Here is a 26845-nt window from a genome sequence, read left to right on the forward strand (position 1 = left end):
TCCAAACAACTCAACTTTAGTTTCATCTGTCCGCAGAATATTTTGCCAGTAGCGCTGTGGAACATCCAGGTGCTCTTTTGCGAACTTTTGCGAACTCTCCTTTTGGAGAGGAGTGGCTTCTTCCGTGGTGTCCTCGCATGAACATCATTGTTCACACTTGTTTGGTGTTTTACGTATCGTAGACTCGTCAACAGAGATGTTAGCATGTTCCAGAGATTTCTGTAAGTCTTTAGCTGACACTATGATTCTTCTTAACSTTATTGAGCATTCTGCACTGTGCTCTTGCAGTCATCTTTGCAGGATGGCCACTCCTAGGGAAAGTAGCAACAGTGCTGAACTTTCTCAATATATAGACAATTTGTCTTAACGTGGACTGATGAACATCAAGGCTTTTAGAGATACTTTTGTAACCCTTTCCAGCTTCATGCAAGTCAACAATTCCTAATCTTAGGTCTTCAGAGATCTCTATTGTTCGAGGCATGGTTCACATCAGGCAATGCTTGATGTGAATAGAAAACTGACATTTTGTGAGTGTTTTTTAACATTGCAGGGCAGCTCTAACCAACATCTCCAATCTCATCTCATTGATTGGACTCCAGGTTAGCTGACTCCTGACTCCAATTATCTTTTGGAGAGCCTAGGGGTTCACATACTTTTCCCAAGCTACACTGTGAATGTTTAAATTATGTATTCAATATAGTTTAAGCATATTGTGTTTGTCTGTTGTTGTGACTTAGAGGAAGATCAGATCACTTTTTTGACCAATTTATGTAGAAATCCAGGTAATTCCAAAGGGTTCACATACTTTTCCTTTCAACTGTATTTGCAGAATTATTGAACATGTGACTAATGGCTAACAAATTGACACTGTAAACTTGACTGAACACAGTTCAGTAGCAATGGATACCCTTACAAAAGTAAATTTTAGCTGCAAACTTCCAGCAAGTTTGTGGCAAATTTGCTGCAAACTAAATGATGTGCCACAAAACGTTGCCATAAGTTTGCAAATGTTGCCACTAGTGGTGAATCTGCGGCAAACCTTTGGCAACAATAAAATGTATTGGCACTAGTTGCAAACAGTTTGACATAGTTTTTTTCTGGCAAATAATTCTCTCGAGATTCTGTTTCAATCTGTGGCAAAAATGTGGCAACAATATGTATTGCCACAAGTGGCAAACAGTTTACCAGAAGTACACATGTGTTTCAAGACCAGTAACCGTTGACGACCAGTCAGGGGAGAAGAAAAATCTGTTGGAAATGTAAATGAAGTGATCTATGTACCTACCAAAGTTGTCAGGTGAGTGTCTAACTTATTCATTAAACTTCCCAATAAACTTTCAAATGTTATTGTCTGATTGATACATGGTTAGCAATGTCACATTTTATGGGATAGCGTGAAACTAAATGAGTTTCAACTTGTCTGCGCCACTGACTGGCTAGCTAGAGCTAGTTAACATTAGTTAACAAGTGCAGACCATTGGAAGAAGGTGTTTAGGGCACTAAGGCATTTTTCTGCCATTTTGGTGCCACTCTAGCCCTTGCTTCCCATGGGAGAGCATCCTCACCTRGCTGATGGGGGKCGGCTTGGTCAGCAGCATCTGGAAGGCAGGAGGGGGCAGTCTGCTGGAAAAGCTGCTGTGGTTTGCCTGCACACAACAATGACGTTAGCAGAGAGGAAGAGGCGAAGCAAGAGGTTTCACTTTTGAAAAAATCTGTCCAAAATAAGCMCAATGTGTTTCTATGGGCTTATTTTGGACCTATGAGCTTCTTCCCTGCCTTCCCGCTTTTGGGACAATGATTCCCATTGTTAGGGCGGAGACATAAACATCTCGTCATTATATAGGCCTACAGATCTTTGACGTTAGTCAGGTGAACCACTCCCTTCTCATAGTTTACAAAGGGTAAGATCACAAAATAGATGAGTTGAAAAGCACAATGTAAGGTCTGGACTGGAGCAAAGAAGTGAATATAGGAAAGGCTTTTCTTCCCCAAAAATGTTTTGTACCCTTTAGACAACAGAAATTCAGAAGAATCAGATTGATTACAGTCCATATCATAGATCAGTCCCCTTACAGAGTCTCTGGTATTGTCCACTGTGAGATATAATAACTCACTACTGTAGTGTTGACAATTGACAATATTTACTACTGTATGCAAACAGAAACTTTACTTGCAAACAAAATGTCACAAGAACTGTGGTGGAGGATGGGACTACAATAACCTGAACACTACCATGCTGTAGAGTAGCATTTACATCCAGAATATTTTGCTGTAGGCTTCAGCTACAGGACTAGGCATAGAAGGTGGTTGAGAGAGCACTGTAGGCTTCAACTACAAGGGCTCTTCTCCACCCTTCTCCTGARGTGTGCATTTGCACACTCCTCGTCATGGATTTAAAAGCATAGGATAGTTTCCAGCATTGCTTTGCTAAATCTGTACAAGAAAGTGTGCTTTGGGAAAAAGGTGGGGAATCGGGATGCAATTCATACAGTAACATTACATTTAGGTCAAACTCATATKAGTACTGCCTATGAGGAGAATCAGTGCCAAGTAATGACTTGCAACGATAGAATTAGATACTGTAGACATTATCTACCTTTATCCTCCACCTCCTATCTATCCAAATAGTAGTAGTGAAGAAAAGGACTAGGGCAAGGACAGACTGTAAGCTAGTTTCAGGACTGTTGTTTCCACCATAGCACATTGGTCAGAATGCAAATGAGGAGATTGAGCAGGAATCCAGGTTTAGGGGTATTTATTACACAAACACACTTGAACACAGGAACRAACAGAGGCACGTTGGGAGAGGGTTTGGAATGGAGGTTTTGTAGGGCTTGTAAGGCCGGTGGGAAGGTTAGGAAGGATGTTTTAGGAGTGGTGGCTTGTAAGGCCTTGGAGATAGGATGTGGATAACAAGGATGTGATGATCTGGACGGAAGATACAAAAGGGAAACTTTATCAACACATAACATAGAAGTGCAGACATGACAAAGTAGTGCCAGGTGACTATGGGGAATTGGCTTAACATATAACATCCAACCCAGGAGACTGCCAGGATAAACATAACAAAGGAGTAATTCGCATTATCAAACTGATGACATGGGTGTCAAAGGGATATAACGTAGGGCAACAAATATATATACTGTATATATATTATTATTTAGTGCTTACATTTCTCCAAACAATACAATAACAAGGGGCACGTATTTCATCATATCACACACATTGGAAGGAGTAAGGATAGGGCCGCCCCGTGGCATCACCAAGCATAAACTGAACTGGGCTCAACGTTGAGCCGCCCCGTGGCATCACCAAGCATAAACTGAACTGGGCTCACCGCCACGTGGCATCACCAAGCATAAACTGAACTGGGCTCAACTTGAGCCGCCCCGTGGCATCACCAAGCATAAACTGAGCCGCCCCGTGGCATCACCAAGCATAAACTGAACTGGGCTCAACGTTGAGCCGCCCCGTGGCATCACCAAGCATAAACTGAACTGGGCTCAGTTTCCCAAAAGCATATTAAGGCTACGTTCATCGCTAGAACCTTTGTTCTAACAGGAATAACTATTCAACTATTAAATTACTTTCCTCCCAATATTTGTATTACATTTCCAGAATCTACCTATAACTATTACTCAAAATCATTTTAAACAGTGGGACAAACTCCTGAGCAAACTCATCTAGGAAGGAAGAAACGCCTGTGTCAACCTTAAAACAATTTGAATGGGTTTCTACTGGACTGACACTGTAAATTCATTAGGCCTATGGACCTTTAACCATACTTCTGTCCGGCAGATGGCGACATTGGATTTTATTAGTCCTCTTTTGAACAGCGCCCTTCACACCTTTATGTCATGTGCTGTCAAACTGTCAAAACTTTTTCACAAGGATACATTGTAACAATTAAATTATTATATTGAAACATCATGGCACTAACCAATTCTTATTTGAATCTAATTTGACATACAATTAATGCTATTCACTGATCCTTCTGTATGATAAATACAATTTCAAAATAAAAGACAACATACCTAAATGTATTAAAATAAATTATTATTATTAGAAGTAGACGTAGTAGTAGCGCTAGTATTATGTTATTATTAGGCCTTACTATTATTGTTGTTGTTAGTATTATTATTATTATACGTTTGATTATTATTATWGTTTTTTAGCTAGGCCAAGGCTACTAGTGATAGGAGAGTCCTGACCTGGATCTGCAAACTCACACAACTAACTTGTCATATACATAGCCTATGGGCCTGCTTGTCTTGAGAGAACCATTGGACAGAGCCCACTATCTTTCCGGTTTCTTACTACCGGTAGGCTACAGGAATCTTGCTCCCCGGGCTCTGGAGTCAATTCAGCTATTTACCCGCTATAAAGAAATGTCAAATTTGTGTTGACTGGATATACTCAATTGGGATTGACTGTCGCGGATTTTTTTCGCACTCAACCATTTTAGCTGTCTCTCTCAGGTTTGAGGTTAAAGGGCATCTTGTATTTAGTGATGTATTAAAATTTGTTCTGCGACGACTCGCCCCAAGAAGTACCTTGTTTTCGCCCAGTTGAGCTGCGAGGAAATGTCTGGCTGAGGATTTGTAACCCACGAAAACCTTGGCCCGTTTTGTAATGATAGATTAATGCACCGACAATGGCAAACAAGGTAGGATGACATCTTTACAGAAGTGTTTTTTTCTGAAAGCTGGCGATCTATCCATTTGAAATTATTTTAGCACCAGAGTTAGTCGGAGAAGGAGAATATCAGGGCTGGGAGAGTTCTATTTTCAGTCTGGCGCTCACCTCGAAATGTGTTACATTTGTGAACTATTTCCCCGGTATTAAGACAGGGGAGAAGACATTTTATTTTCTCTGTTGTTCGTACTTCAAAATGGCTTATGAACGCTTTTATATAAACATGGAAAATATGTATCATTAAAAAGTGTCTTGTGACATTTTATTACCCTTCCAGTGCGGGTCATTTCTTTACGCTAAGAACTCTGGGAAGTGTAGTGCTTTGAGCACAGAACTTTGTGGCAGAGGGTGAAAATGTTAAACGCTTATTGATACACATAAAAGCCCACTAAAGATAACTAAGGTACCAAGCTACTAACATTGCACTATGCAGGGTACTAGGTAATCTATAGCTGTTATTATTATGTGCAAAATGCTACGATGAGGCTCGGCATGAAATGGACTGGCTTCCTCCTCTAACATTCTATAATGGAGCATCCTAGAATTCTATGGAGGTGTACGTTGTATAAAACATGCTGTCTTTTGAGTTCATCTTTGGTGATTTCTCTTGAGACTGCGTGCTTCCTTTTGGGGTAGCSTTTGAATGACAGAATTGAAATTGATTTCACATTCTAAGGAATCTTGACTATTTGGATCCGCCTTTCTATGGAGTATTCAACTGAAACATGTCAGCCATTCCTGTACTTTTATCATCAGCAAGAGGATGTAGGCTACACGAAGGCCACATCAAATAGATCCTATTATATAGCCTAAGTTCTGCATTCCATTTTATGGTCTGTCCAGACATTCCAAAGAATGTTGGCTATTTGCTTCCACCCTCTCGTCTCATTGTAATCCATTCTATGAATCATTAGGAATGTTGTATTAACCAACGCTATTCTCTTCCATCAGCTTCAGTGTGTAGCCTAACTGTAGATCCAGACACTGAGCTAAAGAGCAGCCAAAAGTCTTCTGACAACTTGCATTGCTGCCAAAACTGACTGACTCACTCTGTCTACGGTATCATTCTTTCTTCCTCTCCCTCTCTGTCCCCCGTCTTCTCCCGGTCTCGTGGAAGTTGGCTGGGAGGCTAACATTAAAATAGACCTCTATTCAGAGGCTGAAGGTGTTAACAGACAGACAGACAGAGACCGAGACAGACAGGGGCATTTCCATCGAAAAGGACCCATGAGCACCAACATGTGAAAGTCATAGGAGCATATCAAATTGGGTGTCAAATGAAAGTATATATTTTTGGGAAATGAAGGCATAGATATGGTTTTCAACCATTTTCCATCCTAAAAATGAGGAATAAGTAAGGCTTTGATTTCTGGATAAACAGATGGAAAAGGGGTCTTMGAAAACATCTACCAGAAAGTCTTAAAAGGTATCAGAAATAGATAAAGACCGCTGTCAACTAATATCAACACTTATATTTTGTTTTTGAGAAATTCCTTACCTTCTGTAAATTCAAGACCTATTACCTTGTGCCTTTAAATTCCGTTACCAAAAACCCACATACTGTATCTTTAAAATATTTTCTAATTTCATGCCCTTATGAAGAGGGACAATAATGAAAGTTCATAGAAGTAACAAATACAGTGTYTTCAGAAAGTATTCACACCCCTTGACTTTTTTCACATTTTGTTGTTACACATTCTGAATGTAAAATTGATCAAATTTAGATTTTTYTTTTTGTCACCGGCCTACACAAAACCAGGGAAGTTTTCCAATGCCTCACAAAGAAGGGCAACTATTGATAGATAAATAAAAAATCKAACATTGAATATCCCTTTGAGCATGGTGAAGTTATTAATTACACTTTGGATGGTGTATCAATACACCCAGTCACTACAACGATGCAGGCATCATTCCTAATTCAGTTGCTGGAGAGGAAGGAAACCGCTCAGGGATTTCACTATGAGGTCAATGGGGACTTTAAAACAGTTACAGGGTTTAATGACTGTGATAGCCGAAAACTGAGGATGGATAAACAACATTGCAGTTATTCCACAATAGTAACCTAATTCACAGAGTGAAAAGAAGGAAGCCTGTACAGAATAAAAATATTCCAAAACATGCATCCTGTTTGCAACAGGGCACTAAAGTAAAATTGTAAAAAAGGTGTAAAAAGCTATTCACTTTTTGTCCAGAATACAAAGKAATGTTTTGTGGCAAATCCAAGTACCACTCTGCATATTTTCAAGCATAGTGGCTGCATCATGTTATGGGTATGCTTGTAATTGTTTAGGACTGGGGAGGGTTTCAGGATAAAAAAGAAACAGAAGGGAGCTCAGCACAGGCAAAATCCTATAGGAAAGCCTGGTTCAGGGTGCTTTCCACCAGACACTGGGAGATGTGCGCCAAATCTACACTGGAGTTGCTTACCAAGAATAGAGTGAATGTTCCTGAGTGGCCGAGTTACAGATTTTCCTTAAATCTACTTGAARATCTATTGCAAGACATAAATGGTTGTCTAGCAATGACCAGCAACCAATTTGAAAGAGCTTGAAGAATTTTGAAAATAGTAATGGGAAATGTTTCACAATCCAGGTATTGAAAGCTATTAGAGACTTACCCAGAAAGACTAACAACTGTAATCGCTACCAAAGGTGCTTCTACAAAGTATTGCCTTGGCTGTGCATGCTTATGTGAATTAGATATTCTGTATTTCATCTTCAATACATTTGCTAACATTTTTTAAAACATGTTTTCACTTTGTCATTATGGGCTATTGTGTGTGTATATTGGTGAAAAACTCAAATGTAATCAATTTTGAGTTCAGGCTGTAACACAACAAAATGTGGAATCAAGTCAAGAGGTAGGAAGACTTAATGAAGGCACTGTAATAGTAGACCTAYCAATTAGTTATAGAAATTTTACTGATAATTTTACTCCTCTTTGTTTGAATTATTAAGTGATTCATTACTAAATTGTTAACGGAATTACCAAAAAATCAGTAACGGAATTACTGCAACTGAATTTGCTACAATGGGAAATCATAATAGTCACAAACCACAGTTGGGTTACCTGTACTGTCCTCCCTTCCATTGGCATACTGTTCAGCTCATAATTGTTTTCTTTGAAGAATCTCAAATACAGCACCAGTCGAAAGTCTGGACACACCTACTCATTCAAGGGTTTTTATTTAATTTGTACTATTTTCTACATTGTAGAATAATAGTGACGACATCAACTATGAAATAACACATGGAATCATGTAGTAACCAAAAAACTGTTAAACAAATCAAAACATATTATATATTTGAGATTCTTCAAAGTAGCCACCCTTTGCACACTCTTGGTATTCTCTCAACCAGCTTCATGAGGTAGTCACCTGGAATGCATTTCAATTAAGTGTGCCTTGTTAATTTGTGGAATTTCTTTCCTTAATGCGTTTGAGCCAACAGTTGTGTTGTGACAAGTTAGGGGTGGTATACAGAAGATAGCCCTATTTGGTAAAATACCAAGTCCATATTATGGAAAGAACAGCTCAAATAAGCAAAGAGAAATGACAGTCCATCATTACTTTAAGACATGAAGGTCAGTCAATCCGGATCATTTCAAGAACTTTGAACGTTTCTTCAAGTGCAGTCGCAAAAAGCTTTCAAGCGCAATGATAAAACTGGCTCTCATGAGGACCACCACAGGAAAGGAAGACCCAGAATTACCTCTGCTGCAGAGGATAAGTTYRKTAGAGTTAMCWGCMYCWSARATTGCAGCCCAAATAAATGCTTCACAGAGTAACAGACACGTCTCAACATCAACTGTTCAGAGGAGCCTGTGTGAATCAGGCCTTCATAGTCGAATTGCTGCGAAGAAACCACTGCTAAAGGACAGCAATAAGAAGATACTTGCTTGGGCCAAGAAACATTAGCAATGGACATTAGACCGGTAGAAATATGTCCTTTGGTCTGATGACTAAAAAATCTCAAATTTGGGTTCCAACCACTGTGTCTTTGTGAGACGCAGAGTAGGTGAACGGAGGATCTCTGCATGTGTGCTTCCCACCGTGAAGGATGGTGGAGGAGGTGTGAGGGTGCTTTGCTGGTGACACTGTCAGTGATTTATTTAGAATTCAAGGCACACGTAACCAACATGGCTCCAAAGCATTCTGCAGCAATACGACATCCCATCTGGTTTGCACTTAGTGGGACTATCATTTATTTTTCAACAGGACAATGACCCAACACACCTCCAGGCTATGTACGGGCTATTTGACCAAGAAGGAGGGTGATGGAGCGCTGCATCAGATGACCTGGCCTCCACAATCACCCGACCTCAACCCAATTGAGATACTTTGGAATGAGTTGGACTGCAGAGTGAAGGAAAAGCAGCCAACAAGTGCTCAGCATATGTGGGAACTCCTTCAAGACTATTGGAAAAGCATTCCAGGTGAAGCTGGTTAAGAGTGTGCAAAGCTGTCATCAGGGCAAAGGGTGGCTACTTTGAAGAATCTAACATATATTTTCATGTAACACTTTTTTCGTTTACTACATGTGGGCGTCACTACAGACCCTGGTTCGATTCCAGGCTGTATCACAACCGGCTGGGATTGGGAGTCCCATAGGGTGTCACACAATTGGCCCAGGGTTGTTAGGGTCATTGTAAATAAGAATTAGTTCTTAACTGACTTGCCTTTTTAAATAAAGGTTAAATAAATAACATGATTCCATATGTGTCATTTCATAGTTTTGATGTCTTCACTATTATTCTACAATGTAGAATATAGTAAAAATAAAGAAAAACCCTTGAATGAGTAGGTGTGTCCAAACTTTTGACTGGTACTATATGTTTCACAAGTTTGGACAGTACAGTGAGTAGAGTACAGTATTGAGTACAATACTGTCAATAGAGCACTGTCAAATACAGTACTGAGTACATTACAGTACTGTACAATAGTGAGTAGGGCACAGCAATACAGTATAGTGAGTAGAGTACAGTCCAATGTGGTATAGTACAGTATATTGGACTGTATTGAACTATGCTCTACTGTACTGAACTCTACCCTACTCTGCTGTGCTGTATTGTACTGCACTYTACTGTGCTCCGCTGCACTGGGCTGTGATGTCCAAAGTTACAGATCAGGGACCCATGATGTAATTCCGTTACCATAATTCTGTTGCAGGGTGTAAATCCACTTCACTTACTGTAGTTCAATAACCAAAATATATATTTTTTTACTCAAGGTGCCATGTCATTGCTGACACATCATTCTTTCTGCAGACATCTTTGAATCTTAATTTAGAGTACATCAAAAATCTGGTCCCATTAAAACCTGATGGAGATTTTACCGTAATTCCATTACCAAAGTTTGCGTTGGCACAGTTCTTCCACTAAATTAGTTTTTCTAACATTTTCTGTGGAAGTTATTAAGTTGTTGAACTTTGGAATCAATGTWTTTTTTKTTKTTTTTTTTACATTTTAAAGTGAAAAAACTGAGTCAGTCTAATTCCGTTACCGTGGAATTGCCCACAGACATTTCCTTAGTCTGTCTAAGCGATACGCTAGCTGCCCAAGCACTGACGTAGCTCTGTGAATTCTACACCATTATGACAATAGCATTCCCTCTTCTGTCCGAGACTCTCATCCCCTCTTTTATCTTCTGTACATAGCATAGGCCAGGAGGTTTCCCTGACCATGTGATCTAACCAAGAATAACTCTTGGCCCTAGCTATGGCTTCCTAACTCTCCCAGAGGCCATTCATACTGAAATGCTACAACGTTCTTTGTAGTTACTGCTGTAGCCTTGGGGTTACCAATAGACCAATCTGTGCAGAGGTCAAGCTGAGCTGTCTAAAAACAGCGTCAGTGAAGAAGTGAAAGAGGTTAATCTTGGAGTGATATGATCACTTGTTTCTTTCTCACTTCCCTCTTAGAGAGGCGTAGAGGGAATTGGGGGGGGGGGTTACTGTTTCTCGAAGGAGCCCCTTGTCAAGAGCACTGTTCCCACTGTCAGATCCCCCCTGCACACGCGCTTATTTCTATGGGCACAAGCTCTGTTTATCTCACAAACTGTTCACACCCCTCTTGTTGGCAGAGAGAACATTTAGCAGGTTTAAAGCTTATTTCCTTTACATTTTGTCATGGGGTGCATAGAACATTTTAAAAWTTTTAAGCTAATTCTGCACATTTTGCCAAGTCTAATGTGTATTCATGTGACATTTGAGTGACTCAAACATTACAACAATCTATGGGCAAAAAATCATAGCTAAATAACATTAACATGGGCTAGTTGACCTGGACATTTCTGACAAGTTATAAATATCTCTAAATATATAAGTATGCAATGACTGACATGACAAGAGGAACTGATTATGCACTACCCAATTTAGAAATTGCACCTTGTGCATTCTACTATTACAACTTTCAAGAGTAAGTATATAAACCCCCACCCCCACAGTTTGAGAACCACTGGTCTAGTGGACTGAGTCACTAGGGTGAGTTAAGGCCRTCGAAATGGGCCTATCAGGGTTCAAGCTCTGTGTTTGAGATGTATATACAGGTGCTGAGGTCGAGTCAGCACAGCAGAAGTCCTTGGCAGCAGAACTAGTTCAGCTTGTTTGAGGTTGAGATTTCCTCAATCCACTCCTCAGCAGATAAACGATGATGTGTGTCTGTGTTTGGCCTGATTGCCCTGGCCCTGATTGTGTTGACTCTTGTTGTGTTTCTCTCAGGTACAGGTTTTGTATGACTTCACTGCTGAGCCTGGAAACAACGAGCTGACCGTGAGAGAGGGAGAGACAGTCACTATCACCAATCAGGTGAGCACGTGACTGACCCCCCCCTTCATTACCCCATTTCTCTCTTTCTATACCTATCGTTACCCATCTCTTTTTCTATCGCTCTCTTTCTCTTCCACATATCTCTCCATCTGTCTCTATTTTTGTCCTCATACAGTATCTTTTTCTCTCGAACCCCCTTTCTCTCGTGCGCGCTCTTACCCCCCATCTAACTTTCTCTCATCTTTCCCCCTGACACCACACTACGCACATCATCAGTTCTGTGTGCATTTATGTGAGTATAAAAATATCATGTTTTGCTGGCTCACCTATATTCTGTGTCCTGTTGGAATTACATCAGCCCTGTAAAGTCACATGATCAATATCTCACATGATCACATAGACAATAAAAGCTCCTCTCTGTAGTATGAGCCAACGTGATGTCACTGTTATCATGTGGGGACGGCAGTTCAAAGGTCACTGCAGTGACTGTAACTGTATCATCATCAAATCTGTCATCAGCCAATCACGTCATATCATGAAACCCACTTTCTTCTCACAAAGCCAATCACAGTCTCTCTTATTGGTGTGTTTTGTTTCAGGGTGTTGGAGGAGGCTGGATAGAAGCACAGAATTCCAGAGGAGAGGTTGGACTAGTGCCAGAAGACTACATTGAGGTTAGGGAGTGGCTTGGAGTGTTGTTGATGGAACTAGCTTCATTTACACTTTATATCAATGTCTTATTCCTTCTCATATATTGTTTCACCGTTTTTAAAATATTCTATGTATAATTAACTTTTTTTTATTTTTTTACCAGCTGCAATCACCTTGTAGCCTGAACCTGTTAGTAGTTTAACTACAGTGTTACTACACATGGATAAGCAGCTTGTGTAGTGTTACTGGGATTTTCAATGGGAATGGGCTCAGGGTTGTGGAAGGGGGTCAAGGAAAAGGCAGCACTCGCCAAGTTTSTCTGTTTTTAGGAAACCAGGACAGGATATACCTCCTTCAGGRCTGGGGGTTGTATCACTATGTTTATGTAATGCAGTGGTGTAGGGACCCTTCTGAGTGGTGTGTTTCTGTGATCCAGAATCAACCTCAGTATGGGGTGAGTCACTCTGTGGTCTTCTTAAAGCCAAGACAGAGATGTGAGTTCTGTCCAGTCAGTCGATGGCAGAGAGAGGAGAGGTCTGCTAAACAGTTTAGTCTTACTCCAAACGCACCGAGTAGTCACAGCATTAACAGATCACGCTCTGTGTGGTGTGTGTGTGTGGTGTGTGTTTGTGTGTGTGTGTGTGTGTGTGGTGTGTGTGTGGTGTGTGTGTGTGTGGTGTGTGTGTGTGTGTGTGGTGTGTGTGTGTGTGTGTGTGTGTGTGTGTGTGTGTGGTGTGTGTGTGTGTGTGTGTGTGTGTGTGTGTGTGTGTGTGTGTGTGTGTGTGTGTGTGGTATTTGGAGGACCAGTAAAAACACATCACCCTAACTGCTCAGTGCTTACTTTCTTTATTCACAAGATGGAAGTGCGTGTTTGTTACTATTGGGCAGACTCCCACCAGCTATTTCACCCTTAGTTACCTCCCCAGCTGTCCTAGACAGTTTTGGTTCCACACAGGATCATAATATTCCCATTGACAACTGATATCCACATGCTGTTATTGTTCTCTTCAGTGAAAACAGCAGGACTAAAGTTCACTGTGTCTCTAAAGCAAGTGGTATCTATCTCCGTACACCAGGCTACAATCTGGGGGGAGGTGTATACAAAACAGGGCTACTTCTGCTGAGTCTAAAGAGTTAGTTAGGATTTGTTTTTGTTTATCAGTGTATGGCTACTCAATTAGTTTCACTATACCATTTCAGTGGCCTCCCAGGTGGTTAGCTACTCAACCTCCTATAAATCAACCATAACTTGAGCTTAGAACTTGAGGGTGTAAAATGTGGTTGTTTGTAAATATGTTTGTCTCTCTCTCTCTGTCTCTCTCCTTTGTCACTTCTCTTCTGTCTGCAGCTCCCAGGAGGAGGGGGAAATGTAGGACATGTAGCTGCCCCAGTAGCTGCCCACGCCMCAGACCTATCGTTCTTTGACGCCTTCGCTGCACCAGCCAACAACACCACTCAGAACCAGGTAGCACACAGAAGAAGTAATGACATGTTTATCCACAGTGAGAAAATATTTAATTTCAAATAGGAGCTAATGTCTTTTAAATCATCATAATTATGGTGTAACCTCATGTCTCTGTCTGCCTCTGGGTTTTTGTCACAATACTTCTTTATATCATACTTCCCTTGTCTCTTCTCCTCTGCTTTTACATGTGACTCACCCCTTACAATTCTTATCACTCTATACTAGTCCCTCCCTGCTACAGTGGCCTCTGTGCCAGCTAGACCACAATGCACTGCTCCCAATGATCCCATGGTGGTGTGATGTTTTGAGTGAAAAAGATAGCAGAATGCAGAATTGAGGGATGACCTCAGTCTTTTATTAATCTAATGAATATTATTCTACCCATCCGAACCTCTGAAATGACGAAGCAAGAGCAGCTGCTGTGACTATTTCTGCACGGTTGTGGGTTTTAAATTATCCCTGTTTTTAGATATTGGTCTAGGACTCAACAAAAGACAGGGGTTACATTGTGTGATTGTGTATGTATTGAAAAATACAATAGAATGTCAGTATGAGTGAATGGGAACTACAGTGCCTTGCAAAAGTATTCACATCTCTTGGATTTAATTTTGTTACAAAGTTGGATTAACATTTATTTAATTTCCATTTTGTTGTCAATAATCTACACAAAATACTCCTGTCAAAGTGGAAGAAGAATTATATATATTTTTTGTAAATTAATAAAATAACTAAAATATAGTCATTGCATAACTATTCAGCTCCCTGAGCCCATACATGTTAGAATCACCTTTGGCAGCAATTACAGCTTTGACTCTCCTTTGGTAAGTCTCTAAGAGCTTTGCACACCTGGATTGTGCAATATTTGCCTATTATTCTTTTAAAATTCTTCAAGCTCTGTCATGCTGTTGGGGATCATGGCCAGACAGCAATTTTCAGGTCTTGCCATAGTATTTCTAGCAGATTTAAGTAAAAACTTGGCCACTTACAGTAGGAACATTCACTGACTTCTTGGTAAGTCAGTGAAGATTTGGCCTTGTGTTGTAGGTTATTGTCCTGCTGAAAGGTGACCTCTCCCAGTGTCTAGTGGAAAGCAGACTGAAGTAGGTTTTGCTTTAGGATTATGCCTGTGCTTAGCACCATCCCGTTTATTTTAATCCTGGAAAAACTCCCCAGTATTTGCTGATGTCAAGCATACTCATACCATGATGCAGCCACCACCATGCTTGAAAATAAGGAGGCAGTTACAGTGATGTGTGGTGTTGGATTTGCCCAAAGGCCAAAACGTGTATTCATTTGCCATGTTTTTTTTCAGTATTACTTTAGTGCTTGTTGCATACAATATGCATGTTTTGGAATATATTTATTTTGTATGTTTGTGTTCTTCTTTTCACTCTGTCATTTAGGTCATTTATTGTGTAGTTATTACAATGTTGATCCATCCTCAGGTTTCTCCCATCAGTCATTGAACGTTGTATCTGTTTTAAAATCACCAATGGCCTCATGGTATCATTCCCTGAGCAGTTTCCTTCCTGTCCTGCAGCTCAGTTCAGAAGGATGACTATCTTTGAGGTGTCTGGGTGGTTTAATACATAATGCACAGCATAATTATTAATTATACAACGGGTGGTTCTAATAGTGAATGCTGATTGGTTAAAACCACATTCCAGACAGTGTCTATTCCACAAGTTACCACCGGCTAAATCTATGACTTTAAAATGCCTATTTACTCTTCCATCTGACTGCGCAATCCACTGTCTCATCAGCCCAGCCAGGCAATTTATAAACTTGATTTCCACTATAAAAAGTATCTAGACATTATCTCACATTTCTTTTAGACTAACATTTCGTTTTCAACAGCAGAGATTTGTATAACCTTGCTGTCTGTCTCTCTGACATTTGCAACATTGTTTCAATATTCCAATTCGATCTCCAGCTGTTCCATAGTAATAAACGTGTCGGGAGAAGAAACGAGWCACAAGCAGGCAGCGTTTCTCAGCCAGTCGAAATCATGAATAAGCTGGCATCATATTTATGGATATATACAAAGAAATGTCAATTGATAAAAGGTAGAACATAAACGAAGGTCAGCTAGTTTGCGGTCTTTCCAGCTTCAGTTTGAAGTTATTGTGTTTAGGTGTGTTGTTGGCTAGCTCCTCTGAATAACGAGAGAGCATATTTTCTATGCCAGGCGAAATCGTGCCTCATTAGCTCATTTTTATGGATGTATCCAAATAAATGTCACTTGAAAACAGCTTAAACAAATGCAGCTACTGTTGTTAATCTGTCTGCATTGTTTGATGTGACTGTAAGTTAGCCGTAATTTGGCTAGCTAGCAAGCAAGGGATAAGAACGTTGCCAGCCAGTATGGAAATGGAACATTTAGAACGAACGACTGGGTCAAAAGACTGAAAGACTGGGTCATGTCTCTGGCAACCAAACAAATAGAACGAACGACCAGCCGGCTTGGGTAGCAACCCTAGATTTGTTTCGGGACTATATCTTGTTGAAGGATGAAATAGTATGAATAAATTCATAAAAATAACGTTTTTAATGAAAATATGTCAGTCATTATTTGAATATGTTGGTAAACCGTTGTATAAAAGTGATAATGCCCTCGAAGATGGTGTTTAGAGGATATATTGGCACGGTTTGCCAGKACTCGACTTTGTCTCGGGCTTAACAACCACCATGCCAATATATCCTCCAAACACCATATTCGAGGGCATTATCACTTAAATAGACCATGCTTAAAGAGATATTCAATGTCTGATTTGTTAAGAGAAAGGGGGATACCTAGTTAGTTGTACAACTGAATGCATGCTGACCCCAATAAGTCAACTGGTCCATTTGTTTGGTTGATACGCTGTTGGTCGGCCAAGATTTCTTTTTTTGTCGAGCAGTAGCAAATGTATATTATATTATTTGTTTTATTATTTGTATTTTTTATGGCATACTAGACACTTGTCTTACTAGACACGCACCCATCTAGGTGAACTAATCGATTGCAGAGGCCGTGGGGATGGTACAGTCCAAGAAGAAGGGTAGTGTGGCTAAGATGCACATCTCTGTCCAGAATGCACTCTCTCCCGCCAATTATGCACTCAATAATTATGCACTCAACTATTCCAGTCTTTTGCTGTTCGCATTGTCGGAGTGGACATGTTGTTTCCAGAGTGCACAACCTATGCTACACTTGTGAGAAACACTTTTTGGTTCATTTCATTCCACTTACAAGTTGTCAATTTAGTCATTGTCTTTTGTTTGGAGTGCTCCTGTCAATGTTGATTACCCAAAGAACTAGGCCTATAGGCTACCTGGCCTGCGCACTAATGTAGGCATATAAATGTGCCAATTTGGGGATCTGATAGTAATTCTGATTGGCTTAACAAACCACCAGTAATGAGCTGTGGAGCTTCTCAAAGTAATGTTTTCCTCACCTCAAACAGCAAACAAGCGAAGTCTGTTTTTACATCCATTGAGAATGACAATAGTTCCTCAATGTATTTAAAAATGGCTTATTTGTTGGCTGTGTAGGCTATTTTTACGTAGTTGGCATGGTACTAAATGGTAAGATAAATTGGCATTCCACATGAGAAAGGTTGCAGTCACGGCAGAATCTGCAAAAGCCAGTAGGAGCGGGAAGAGGATGGTCGGGTCAGGCTAAGATTTTTTTTTTCTTCTGGTTATCTTAATCTCCGGCTCCCTCTTTAGTCATTTGTGTCTTATTTCATCAAACAGTGGGCTTAAAGCGTCAGACAAGCTCAATGTTGATTTTATTAAAACACAAAGGGTGTGTCTAGGGCTGTTGTGGTGACTATTACCGCCACACCGGCGGTCACAAGTCATGAAGGCAGTCAAATTCTACATTTAGTCACGGTAATTAGGCTTCTCCAAGCTCTGATGCTGCTGATGGTCATTAGTAGCCCTTCAAACTTGCTAACTGCCTGGTACTCAGCACTCTATTGGCCCTCTAATCACTCTGACATCAATGCAAATGGTATAGAAAATCAAATAAAACATGGGGGAAAGCATCCTCCATTCGCATTTTAAGTGCATAGATGACATGTATTTTTTCCCCGCTGCCCCTGTKCGTGATAATGGTCTATTCTATATCGAAACAAATGTCACACATGTATTATTTAGTATATGTAAAGACAATATTAAATCAAGAATAGTCTRATGGGTGACAATATTAGCCTATTACTGATATGATATATTATCACTTGTAAATGATGCCCAGCATAAGAATCAATGCCTTTTTTTGTGACTTTTTCTAATCATAGTCGCAAACCTCATGTAGCCTAGCCCACAGGCCAAATGTTTTAAAGGTTTGTATCACAACTAAAGTGGCCAAATAACTTCTTAAAATTATGCACGTTAATCTGCTTTACAAGGGGTGTAGAGCCTAACGTGTGAGTTTCAAGTTTGGGGAAGATAATTTTCAGCATAAAAATGCACCTTTTATAATAAAAGCATTACATGCATATTTGCATTTTGCGGTCACTTTTGATAATGGTGTTTTCCCGCTAATGGAAAATTTGCACTTATAGCCTACTACCATGTGCGCATTGCTGCGCTTTTAATGTGAAGAATTAGCCTAATAGTTTATCAACATTTTAAGCTAAATGTTCTGATCCGTTGCATTAGCCACATTGCATAAAACGTTTTTTTGATGCTATTGGTTATATTAATGTGGGATCTATCGCATCCCACAACTGTCTAATACTATGTTTGGAATATTTATTTATTACACAAAATAGAATAGGTCGACTTTTGTGCTATGGGGGATAGTAGATTGACATAGGCTAGTGCTTTTGCCGTTCGTTAGGCCTACTCATCTTGTTGGCTGACAAAGTAAATGAGGGCAGTTATTCTATTATCTTCAATATGCACCTCGGAATTGGATAAGGACGTGCGTAGTTGCGTTCCCGATGTGTCTGTCTTCACTTGTAGCCTGTGAGAAAGATCAGATCATGTGACGGAGAGCCATGTGAGTGAGAGGCACATCGGATTGCGCAGCAGACTCAGGGAGAAGGGAACAACGCAGCACTCCGGCCCGCAAAAGGCATGGATTTTTTTAGGATGCATTACGGCCACAAAGGGGATGCTGCTGTGAAATTCGAGGCATTATTATGTGCTTGTCAAATTGTGAATGAGAGACTATTGTGGTGTGTACAGCCTGCACAAAAAGCCTGTTCAGAAAAACAAAGCAGAGCTCATGCCTTTCAAGCAACTTTTTTCAAATCATCATTCGTCTAATCATGCAGCCTTACAATGTATTACATTTTTTTTTTAAATATAGCCCAGCGTTTGTAGAACAACTAAAGTTACATTAATAACTCTATATTAAGCATATAGGAGTACCTATTTCTTTGTTAACACCTCAACACAGAATAGGCGCATATGCACACTCCCTCAAATCGTTTGGAGAAAATATTTATATTTTATTCCGCTTTGTTCAATTGTATTCTTCATACTATAAAATAATGCCATGGAATTATAAGCAAATCTTGTCTGCTAAATGAACTAGTGTAGCCCACATCAAGACCTAACATAAGGACAACTCAGAGTATGCTATTCTTTTCTTCTGAATTAGACTACATTTTCGTCATATCATGCTTCTTTAGAACTGTCTAAAATAAAAAATGATTTTATGTGTAGGTGTAGACTATTATTACATGATTTATTGTGAAGTGTAGACTATATTACATGGATTTATTGTGGTGGTGTAGGCTATATTACATGGATTTATTGGGTGGTGTGCTATGTTACATGGATTTATTGTGTAGGTGTAGGCTATATTACATGGATTTATTGTGAAGGTGAGGCTATATTACATGGATTTATTGTAGGTGTTAGGCATATATTACATGGATTTTGTGTAGGTGTAGGCGTATATTACATGGATTGTGTAGGTGTAGGCTATATTACATGGATTTATTGTGCAGGTGTAGACTATATTACATGGATTTATTGTGCAGGTGTAGACTATATTACATGGATTAATTGTKTAGGTGTAGACTATATTACATGGATTTATTGTGAAGGTGTAGGCTTTATTACATGGATTTATTGTGAAGGTGTAGCTATATTACATGGATTTATTGTACTTTTTAAAATGGCTTGCAGGCTGTGTGGAAACCAGGAGATGCTAAATGTGTTTGTCAATTAACGGTCAATTACCGTGAGACCGACAGTTATTTGCTTGACAATCACCAGCTGACCAAATTTCGTGACCGCCACAACCCTAGGTGTGTCCAATGTTCCCTCAATTGTTTTCCGGCACTGAGCAAATTTCAGGTATGCCGAGTGCAAACTTGAACGTTGTGAAAATTCTGTTCAACTTCCAGTGCGCGTTTACTGTGAACACTGAGGCTGTACCCGCTTTAAGTTACAGTTTTAACAGTGACCATGGCTATTTCATCATGATGTAGGCCTACCAGAGTGGCATAGCATMAAAAATAATGGAGAAAATGCATCCCATAACATTTTAACATGGAAATCATTCAGCCTACAGTAGCAGCCACTGTGTGGTGTTCAATGTAGGCCTACATTCCATGAGACTTTTGGGAAAAAAAGAATGCAGGGCTTGACATTAACCTGTTTATCCAGTTGTCCTTCAGACAAGGTGACTGAAAGTGTTGTGTGATGCAAGAAACCACTTTACAAAATAAAATGCATTATTATTCCCATACCATTATTACAGAGAATCAGACAAATTATGCTACCCTCTGCCTACTGGCCTCTTAACTTATTCAAGACTGTCTCAAAATACAACACTTCCTGTTTATGACAACAAAAAGCTCTTTACCTGTCTAGAAATGTACACATTTTGTGCTCTTGTAGGAAGCTATCACTCCCCTATTGCTGACTACAAATGATCTATAACTGGGCTAATAACTCAGTAACTAGCAAAGGATATGAACAAAATGTGCACAYGTGGCTACATGCAGCTCTCACTTTGATCTCAAAACAAGCGCATCTACTCAACCGCTCATGCTGTAAACACAGTCCAGTTCAAAGTAAATAGCACAGATCCATATACAGTGCATTCAGAAAGTATTCAGACCCCTTCACTTTTTCCACATTTTGTTACATTACAGCTTTATTCTAAAGGGGATTCAATTGGTGAGGAAAAAAAACAATCTACACACAATACCCCATAATGACAAAGGAAAAACAGGTTTTTAGAAATGTTTGCAAATTAAACTGAAGTATCACTTTTACATAAGTATTCAGACCTTTTACTCAGTACTCTGTTGAAAGACCTTTGTCATCGATTACAGCCTCGAGTCTTCTTGGGTATGACGCTGCAAGCTTGGCACCCCTGTATTTGGGGAGTTTTTCCCAATCGTCACTACAGATCCYCTCAAGCTCTGTCAGGTTGGATGGGGAGCATTGCTACACAGCTATTTGCAGGTCTCTCCAGAGATGTTCGATCGGGTTCAAGTCCGGGCTCTGGCTGGCCCACTCAAGGATTTCAGAGACTTGTCCCGAAGCCATCCCTGCGTTGTCTTGGCTGTGTGCTTAGGGTCATTGTCCTGTTGGAAGGTGAACAATTCTCCCCAGTCTGAGGTCCTGAGCGCTCTGGAGCAGGTTTTCATCAAGGATCTCTCTGTACTTAGCTCCGTTCAGCTTTCCCTCGATCCTGACTAATCTCACAATCCCTGCCGCTGAAAAACATCCCCACAGCATGATGCTGCCACCACCGTGCTTCACCATAGGGATGGTATTGGCCAGGTGATGAGCAGTGCCTGGTTTCCTCCAGATGTGATGCTTGGCATTCAGGCCAAAKAGTTAAATCTTGGTTTCATCAGAACAGAGATTCTTGTTTCTCATTGTTCGAGAGTGCCTTTTGGTGCCTTTTGGCAAACTCCATTTGGCCGAGCGTCTTAGTGGAAAATGCTTTATTCACTCAATATTAGAATAAAGGTGTAACGTAAGAACATTTGAAAAAGTTAATATGATCACACCAGTAATAGATTCGTTGTTGTATTACTTGTGAAGCACAGCTGAGTGAGCATTTAAATAATTCGCTTTTTATTAAAACTTTACTGGGCTGGTGGTGCCTGCATCTGATGGTCAGTCTCCGCAGAGGGAGAGAACAGCAGACTGAGGGTCCACTTCTCAACATCCCTCCACTCTTCCTTTCCTCCACTGACCAAAAAGGCACACTGTCTTCCAGCTGATGGCGAAACTCGAGTCGCACCGCATTATTTATGCCTCATCCACAGATTCATGTTGTTACTCCTATGAACAGAGAAAGTGAAATATTCCTCGATATTAAAAAAGACCCAAGCTGTTAATAATGCAATCCTATAGATACACTTTCCTACTCGTTCATTACTGCTGCAGTGCTTGTTGTAGCGCTGAGTGGAAATAGGAAGAACGTGCATTTTATGGTTTATTAAAGTGTTGAATACAAAGTGTTGACAGTGCTGAGTAAGAACTTAAACATGAGCTCACTCATAAAAACAGCAGCTCTTTGCTGTATTCRTTAACAGTCTCTTCTAGTCATGGTTTTAAACGTTGTGAAATCTCACTGTATCAACTTTGCTATAGCTTTCTTGTAATGCCTGCTACCTTACTGTAGACACGGTCATCTGAGCCATCCGATTGGCCAGCGGTAGGCCTATAGTGCACTTAATTTACTCTCTGGTCACGCCGGGAAGGCAGAGTTTGTACCTTCAGACACATGAAATGGTTCAAAATGGCAACAGTTCGCCTACCTGGCGCAGGGAAGCTAAATCGGGTGCACCTACCGCCAACAGCCTGAGACAAATACAAAAAAAAGAGGAGAACAAGGCTTTATCCTTTATTTTATTTTTTTACAGAAATGTTTGGCGATCGACTAGAAATTCCTTGGAGATCAACCAGTCAATCGCGATCGACCTGTTGGTGACCACTGCTGTAGAAAGTGAAGTTTAATCTTGTGCTTCTGTCTGTGGGCTGGTATTTCTGGCCAGTCTTGGGCTACTGTTTGCACGTGTGCAGCTTGGAGGGCACATTGGGTGTGTCTATATATGCAAAAATACATGTTTTAAAATTTCAACCAATCGATTGTTTGAAAGAACAGACTACTTCCGGTTGACAATGATTTTTTATTTTTTTATGTTGTTGTCGGCCACAGCCCTATATTTGTTACCCATCTACCAATCTTATTATTTAACGCAAAGTGAATCCATGCAACTTTTTATGTGATTTGTTAAGCCAAATTTGACTCCTGAACTAATTTAGGCTTGCCTAAACAAAGGGACCGAACACTTATGCAACAACTATATTTTAGTTATTACATTTTGTATTCAGAATGTTTTTTTTTAACTTATCCACTTTGTCATTACAGAGTATTTTGTGTATTTTATTGACAAAATCTGACAATTAAATCCATTTTAATCCCACTATGTAACACAATAAATCCAAGGGGTCTGAATACTTTTACACTGTATGCTAGATGCAAGCTATTTATTTTTCTTGGAAAATGGATAGCTATACAACTGTGAAGACATGGTACCCCTATTATAAGTTAGAGAGGAGTCAACAACAGAACATCAAATTACTCTCTCATCAAATATTCTTACTTCACTGTGGCCCCTGCTTGGGGTCCGCGTTGCCCAGGTTACCCTTCACTCRCAGGCGCTTTGTGATGATGTCACCCTCTCTCCCCTCAAGGTGGATGTTGGGGCCTGTAGTCCTCAGCCGGACACCCCCGACACCCCGGCCCCCCCTTCCTCCTCTTCCCCTGACGAGGTAACCAGCACTGAGCGGTGGTCAGGGGCACGAACATGGCCCCGTCCCCTACCTCCCATCTCAAATCTTCCCCCCTGCAACCCACCCCCAGCTCAGCCTGCAAGAGCATGATCTTACATTGTACCACTCCCACCCTCTCCTACACCCCACTCCCTAAACCAGGGTCCACTTACTTTCTGCCCATCAAACTACAACTGACCTGGAGCCAGTTGATAAGGGTAAATGTTAACTGGAACCTGCAAATCAGAGGCCGAATCAAGCCTACCGACCCCCTACACCTCCAGACACGCATCCCATCACAGATGAATAAACTTGATCAGCACATCTCTGATACAACATGCACCGCTATAGATCAATGTTTCTTATTACCAGCACATCTCTGATACAACATGCACCGCTATAGATCAATGTTTCTTATTACCAGCACTAAACACCAAACGAATGATCTCAACATTCATGGTTCCCTATAACCAATCAATTATTACAGTGATTAGTGAACAAGCTATTCCCACCAAGCAAGAGCCAGAAATCATTTGTCTCAATTCTACCATTGTTTTTATATGTTGTAAACAAAGTGTTGGACAATTCAGCAGAATAAGTCAAAACTCCTGCAGTTTGTTCTGTGGTAACACACTACAGCTGCTATGAGCCTGTGTTCCCCACCACTGTGGTCCTCTAATGTACTCTCTCTCCCTCTGTTTGTTTTGTGGCTTACTGTAAGTAGCCTATGATGGAGATGTTTGGTCAGCAACTTCCTATCCAAACGTGCACACATCTCACATACACACACACAAACACACCATCCACACAGGGCTCTCCAACCCCATCTTGGAGAGCTACCGTCCTGTAGGTTTTCACTCCAGCCCTATTCCTGGAGAGCTACTGTCCTGTAGGTTTTCACTCCAGCCCTATTCCTGGAGAGCTACCGTCCTGTAGGTTTTCACTCCAGCCCTATTCCTGGAGAGCTACCGTTCCTGTAGGTGTTTCACTCCAGCCCTATTCCTGGAGAGCTACCGTCCTGTAGGTTTTCACTCCAGCCCTATTCCTGGAGAGCTACCGTCCTGTAGGTTTTCACTCCAGCCCTATTCCTGGAGAGCTACCGTCCTGTAGGTTTTCACTCCAGCCCTATTCCTGGAGAGCTACCGTCCTGTAGGTTTTCACTCCAGCCCTATTCCTGGAGAGCTACCGTCCTGTAGGTTTTCACTCCAGCCCTATTCCTGGAGAGCTACCGTCCGTAGTTTTCATCCAGCCCTATTCCTGGAGAGCTACGTCCTGTAGGTTTTCACTCCAGCCCTATTCCTGGAGAGCTACCGTCCGTGAGTTTTCACTGCAGCCCTATTCCTGGAGAGCTACCGTCCTGTGAGTTTCACTGCAGCCCTATTCCTGGAGAGCTACCGTCCTGTAGGTTTTCACTGCAGGCCTATTCCTGGAGAGCTACCGTCCTGTAGGTTTTCACTGCAGCCCTATTCCTGGAGAGCTACCGTCCTGTAGTTTTCACTGCAGCCCATTCCTGGAGAGCTACCGTCTGTAGGTTTTCACTGCAGCCCTATTCCTGGAGACTACCGTCCTGTAGGTTTTCACTCCAGCCCTATTCCTGGAGAGCTACCGTCCTGTAGGTTTTCACTCAGCCCTATTCCTGGAGAGCTACCGTCCTGGTAGGGTTTCACTCAGCCCTATTCCTGGAGAGCTACCGTCTGTAGTTGTCACTGCAGCCCTTAACTTCCTGGAAGCTACCGTCCTGTAGGTTTTCACTCCAGCCCTATTCCTGGAGAGCTACCGTCCTGTAGGTTTTCACTCCAGCCCTATTCCTGGAGAGCTACTGTCCTGTAGGTTTTTCGCTCCAACCCTAATCTAGCGCACCTGCTTCTAATAATTTGCTGGTTGATGAGATGAATCAGGTCAGTTACAACTGGGGTTTGAGTGAAAACCTAGAGAAGGGTAGCTCTCCAGGAACAGCCCTGATCTACACACACATGCTTGCGGCATGGCCAACGTCTGCCCCATACACATGGCATGCAGTTGTCCTGTGGATTGTCTTGATGCAATGACTGACTGACTGTAGAACGCATGAGATGTGTGTCTGTTCTGCTTGTGTTGTCCTTCACCACATGTAGTCCTCCAGCCATGGAAATGACTGGGAGAAATGCTTACAGTGACATGTTGCATCCTGCCGTGCCTTGGCATGATCTGAATGGTACAGTGCAGCACGTCACAATGCTGGACTTGAATACGAGGCATGAATTTCTCAATTATTTAGATAAGCGTGACAGTGGCATTGTGCGAGAGAGATGTTTTTGCATCATTTTGTGTGACTTGAGGAAACACTCTGTACCTTCAAGTCCAGGGTTCAACTTCCATACCATCCAACACATAACCACACTGTGTTGCCTGACTCTGTATTTTGAGTGGGATGTGTGGGGAGGGAGTCTGACAGGTAAGGGTTGGAGTGAGAACACCATCTTTTCTTCCTTGTTTCATGTTTTATGTCAATTTTTCTCAAGCAGTCTTATATTCAAATTTCTATCAAGTCAAGTTATATACCCTGTCATTTCTTTCCCTGACAAGTCATTTAAAACCAGTATTGGTTGATTGTTAAAAAGGCTGTCCTCTACCCCTACCTATTTTTCTCTCTCCTCTCTCTCGCTCCTCTAGGCGAGTAACGGTAAAGACCCGTGGTCGGTATGGAACCAGGACACCACGGGAGGTTCCTCCAACAACTGGGCGGCCCAGCCAGAGGGCACCGTTACAGGCAAGAGTGCTGCCCCTGACCCCTGGGGCTCCACAGCACCGAGCCATCCTCAGGCCTACCAGGGCCCAGGTAARTCACTGTTCTAGAGGAACTAAATGGCAATGAGGGCCCCTTTATGGACCTTAACACTTTGGTAATAATTTGCTAGTAATACTGTAGTAAAGACCTACTTTAGCAAGTTTCTGGCAAAAGACTTGCAGAAAGATGTCTCCAGAAATGATTMCCCCCCTCTTTTTAGGAACTTAATCCATTGTTACTATCTGGGTTTTAAGAATATAGCCTTTGGCATACATGAAGAGTGGTGTTTTGCAATGCATTTTCTGTGTGGTTCTTTGTGGTCTTAAACAGGGGAGGGTGATGTCATCGATAGTTATGAGATCACTTGCCTTTGCAGAGTTTTTGCTGGCTTTGGTTTTTCACTTCCTGTTTTTACAACTATTTATATCCTGAGTAAAGAAGTGACTGATTGAATAAACGAAATAACAAAGTGCCTCTTCTTTTTCCTTCCAAAGATATCTATCCATATCCCTACCTTATTGACTGGTCAGGTATCCCACCATGCATTGCCTGCTGGGAGGGTTTCCCTGTTTGTGCGAGTGTTGACTATTTTTTGTTTTAAGAACATGTCTGGCATGTGTATAACCAGTAAATGTACATTATTTTCTCTATTGCAGGCATGTGTTTGCATTGTGTGTATTTTCTCTCAAGAAAGCTATTCACAGTATTTATAGCTTAACACTTAATTGGTTGGTTTTGAGGATATATCTAACTGAT

The 26845-nt window shown here is 41.1% G+C and overlaps 1 protein-coding gene across 7 annotated transcripts in view; it reads left to right on the forward strand.

The window, feature by feature from the left end:
- Window positions 1-4323: 4323 nt before the first annotated feature.
- snx9b (sorting nexin 9b) overlaps window positions 4324-26845 on the forward strand; it is a 29272-nt gene continuing 6750 nt past the window's right edge. For 2 of the 7 annotated variants that reach the window (XM_023999727.2, XM_023999728.2), the window contains exons 1-7: window positions 4557-4666; window positions 11412-11498; window positions 12059-12133; window positions 13459-13575; window positions 23245-23322; window positions 25975-26140; window positions 26584-26619. In XM_023999727.2, the coding sequence (XP_023855495.1) occupies window positions 4655-4666; window positions 11412-11498; window positions 12059-12133; window positions 13459-13575; window positions 23245-23322; window positions 25975-26140; window positions 26584-26619 (571 nt within the window). In that variant the 5' untranslated portion in view covers window positions 4557-4654. Of the gene's footprint in view, window positions 4667-11411; window positions 11499-12058; window positions 12134-13458; window positions 13576-23244; window positions 23323-25974; window positions 26141-26583; window positions 26620-26845 lie in introns of all 7 variants that reach the window. The other 5 variants (XM_023999729.2, XM_023999730.2, XM_070446582.1 and 2 more) reach the window with 3 other exon arrangements.

Source organism: Salvelinus sp. IW2-2015, linkage group LG14 (genome assembly GCF_002910315.2).
Source record: "Salvelinus sp. IW2-2015 linkage group LG14, ASM291031v2, whole genome shotgun sequence".
NCBI lineage: Eukaryota > Metazoa > Chordata > Actinopteri > Salmoniformes > Salmonidae > Salvelinus > Salvelinus sp. IW2-2015.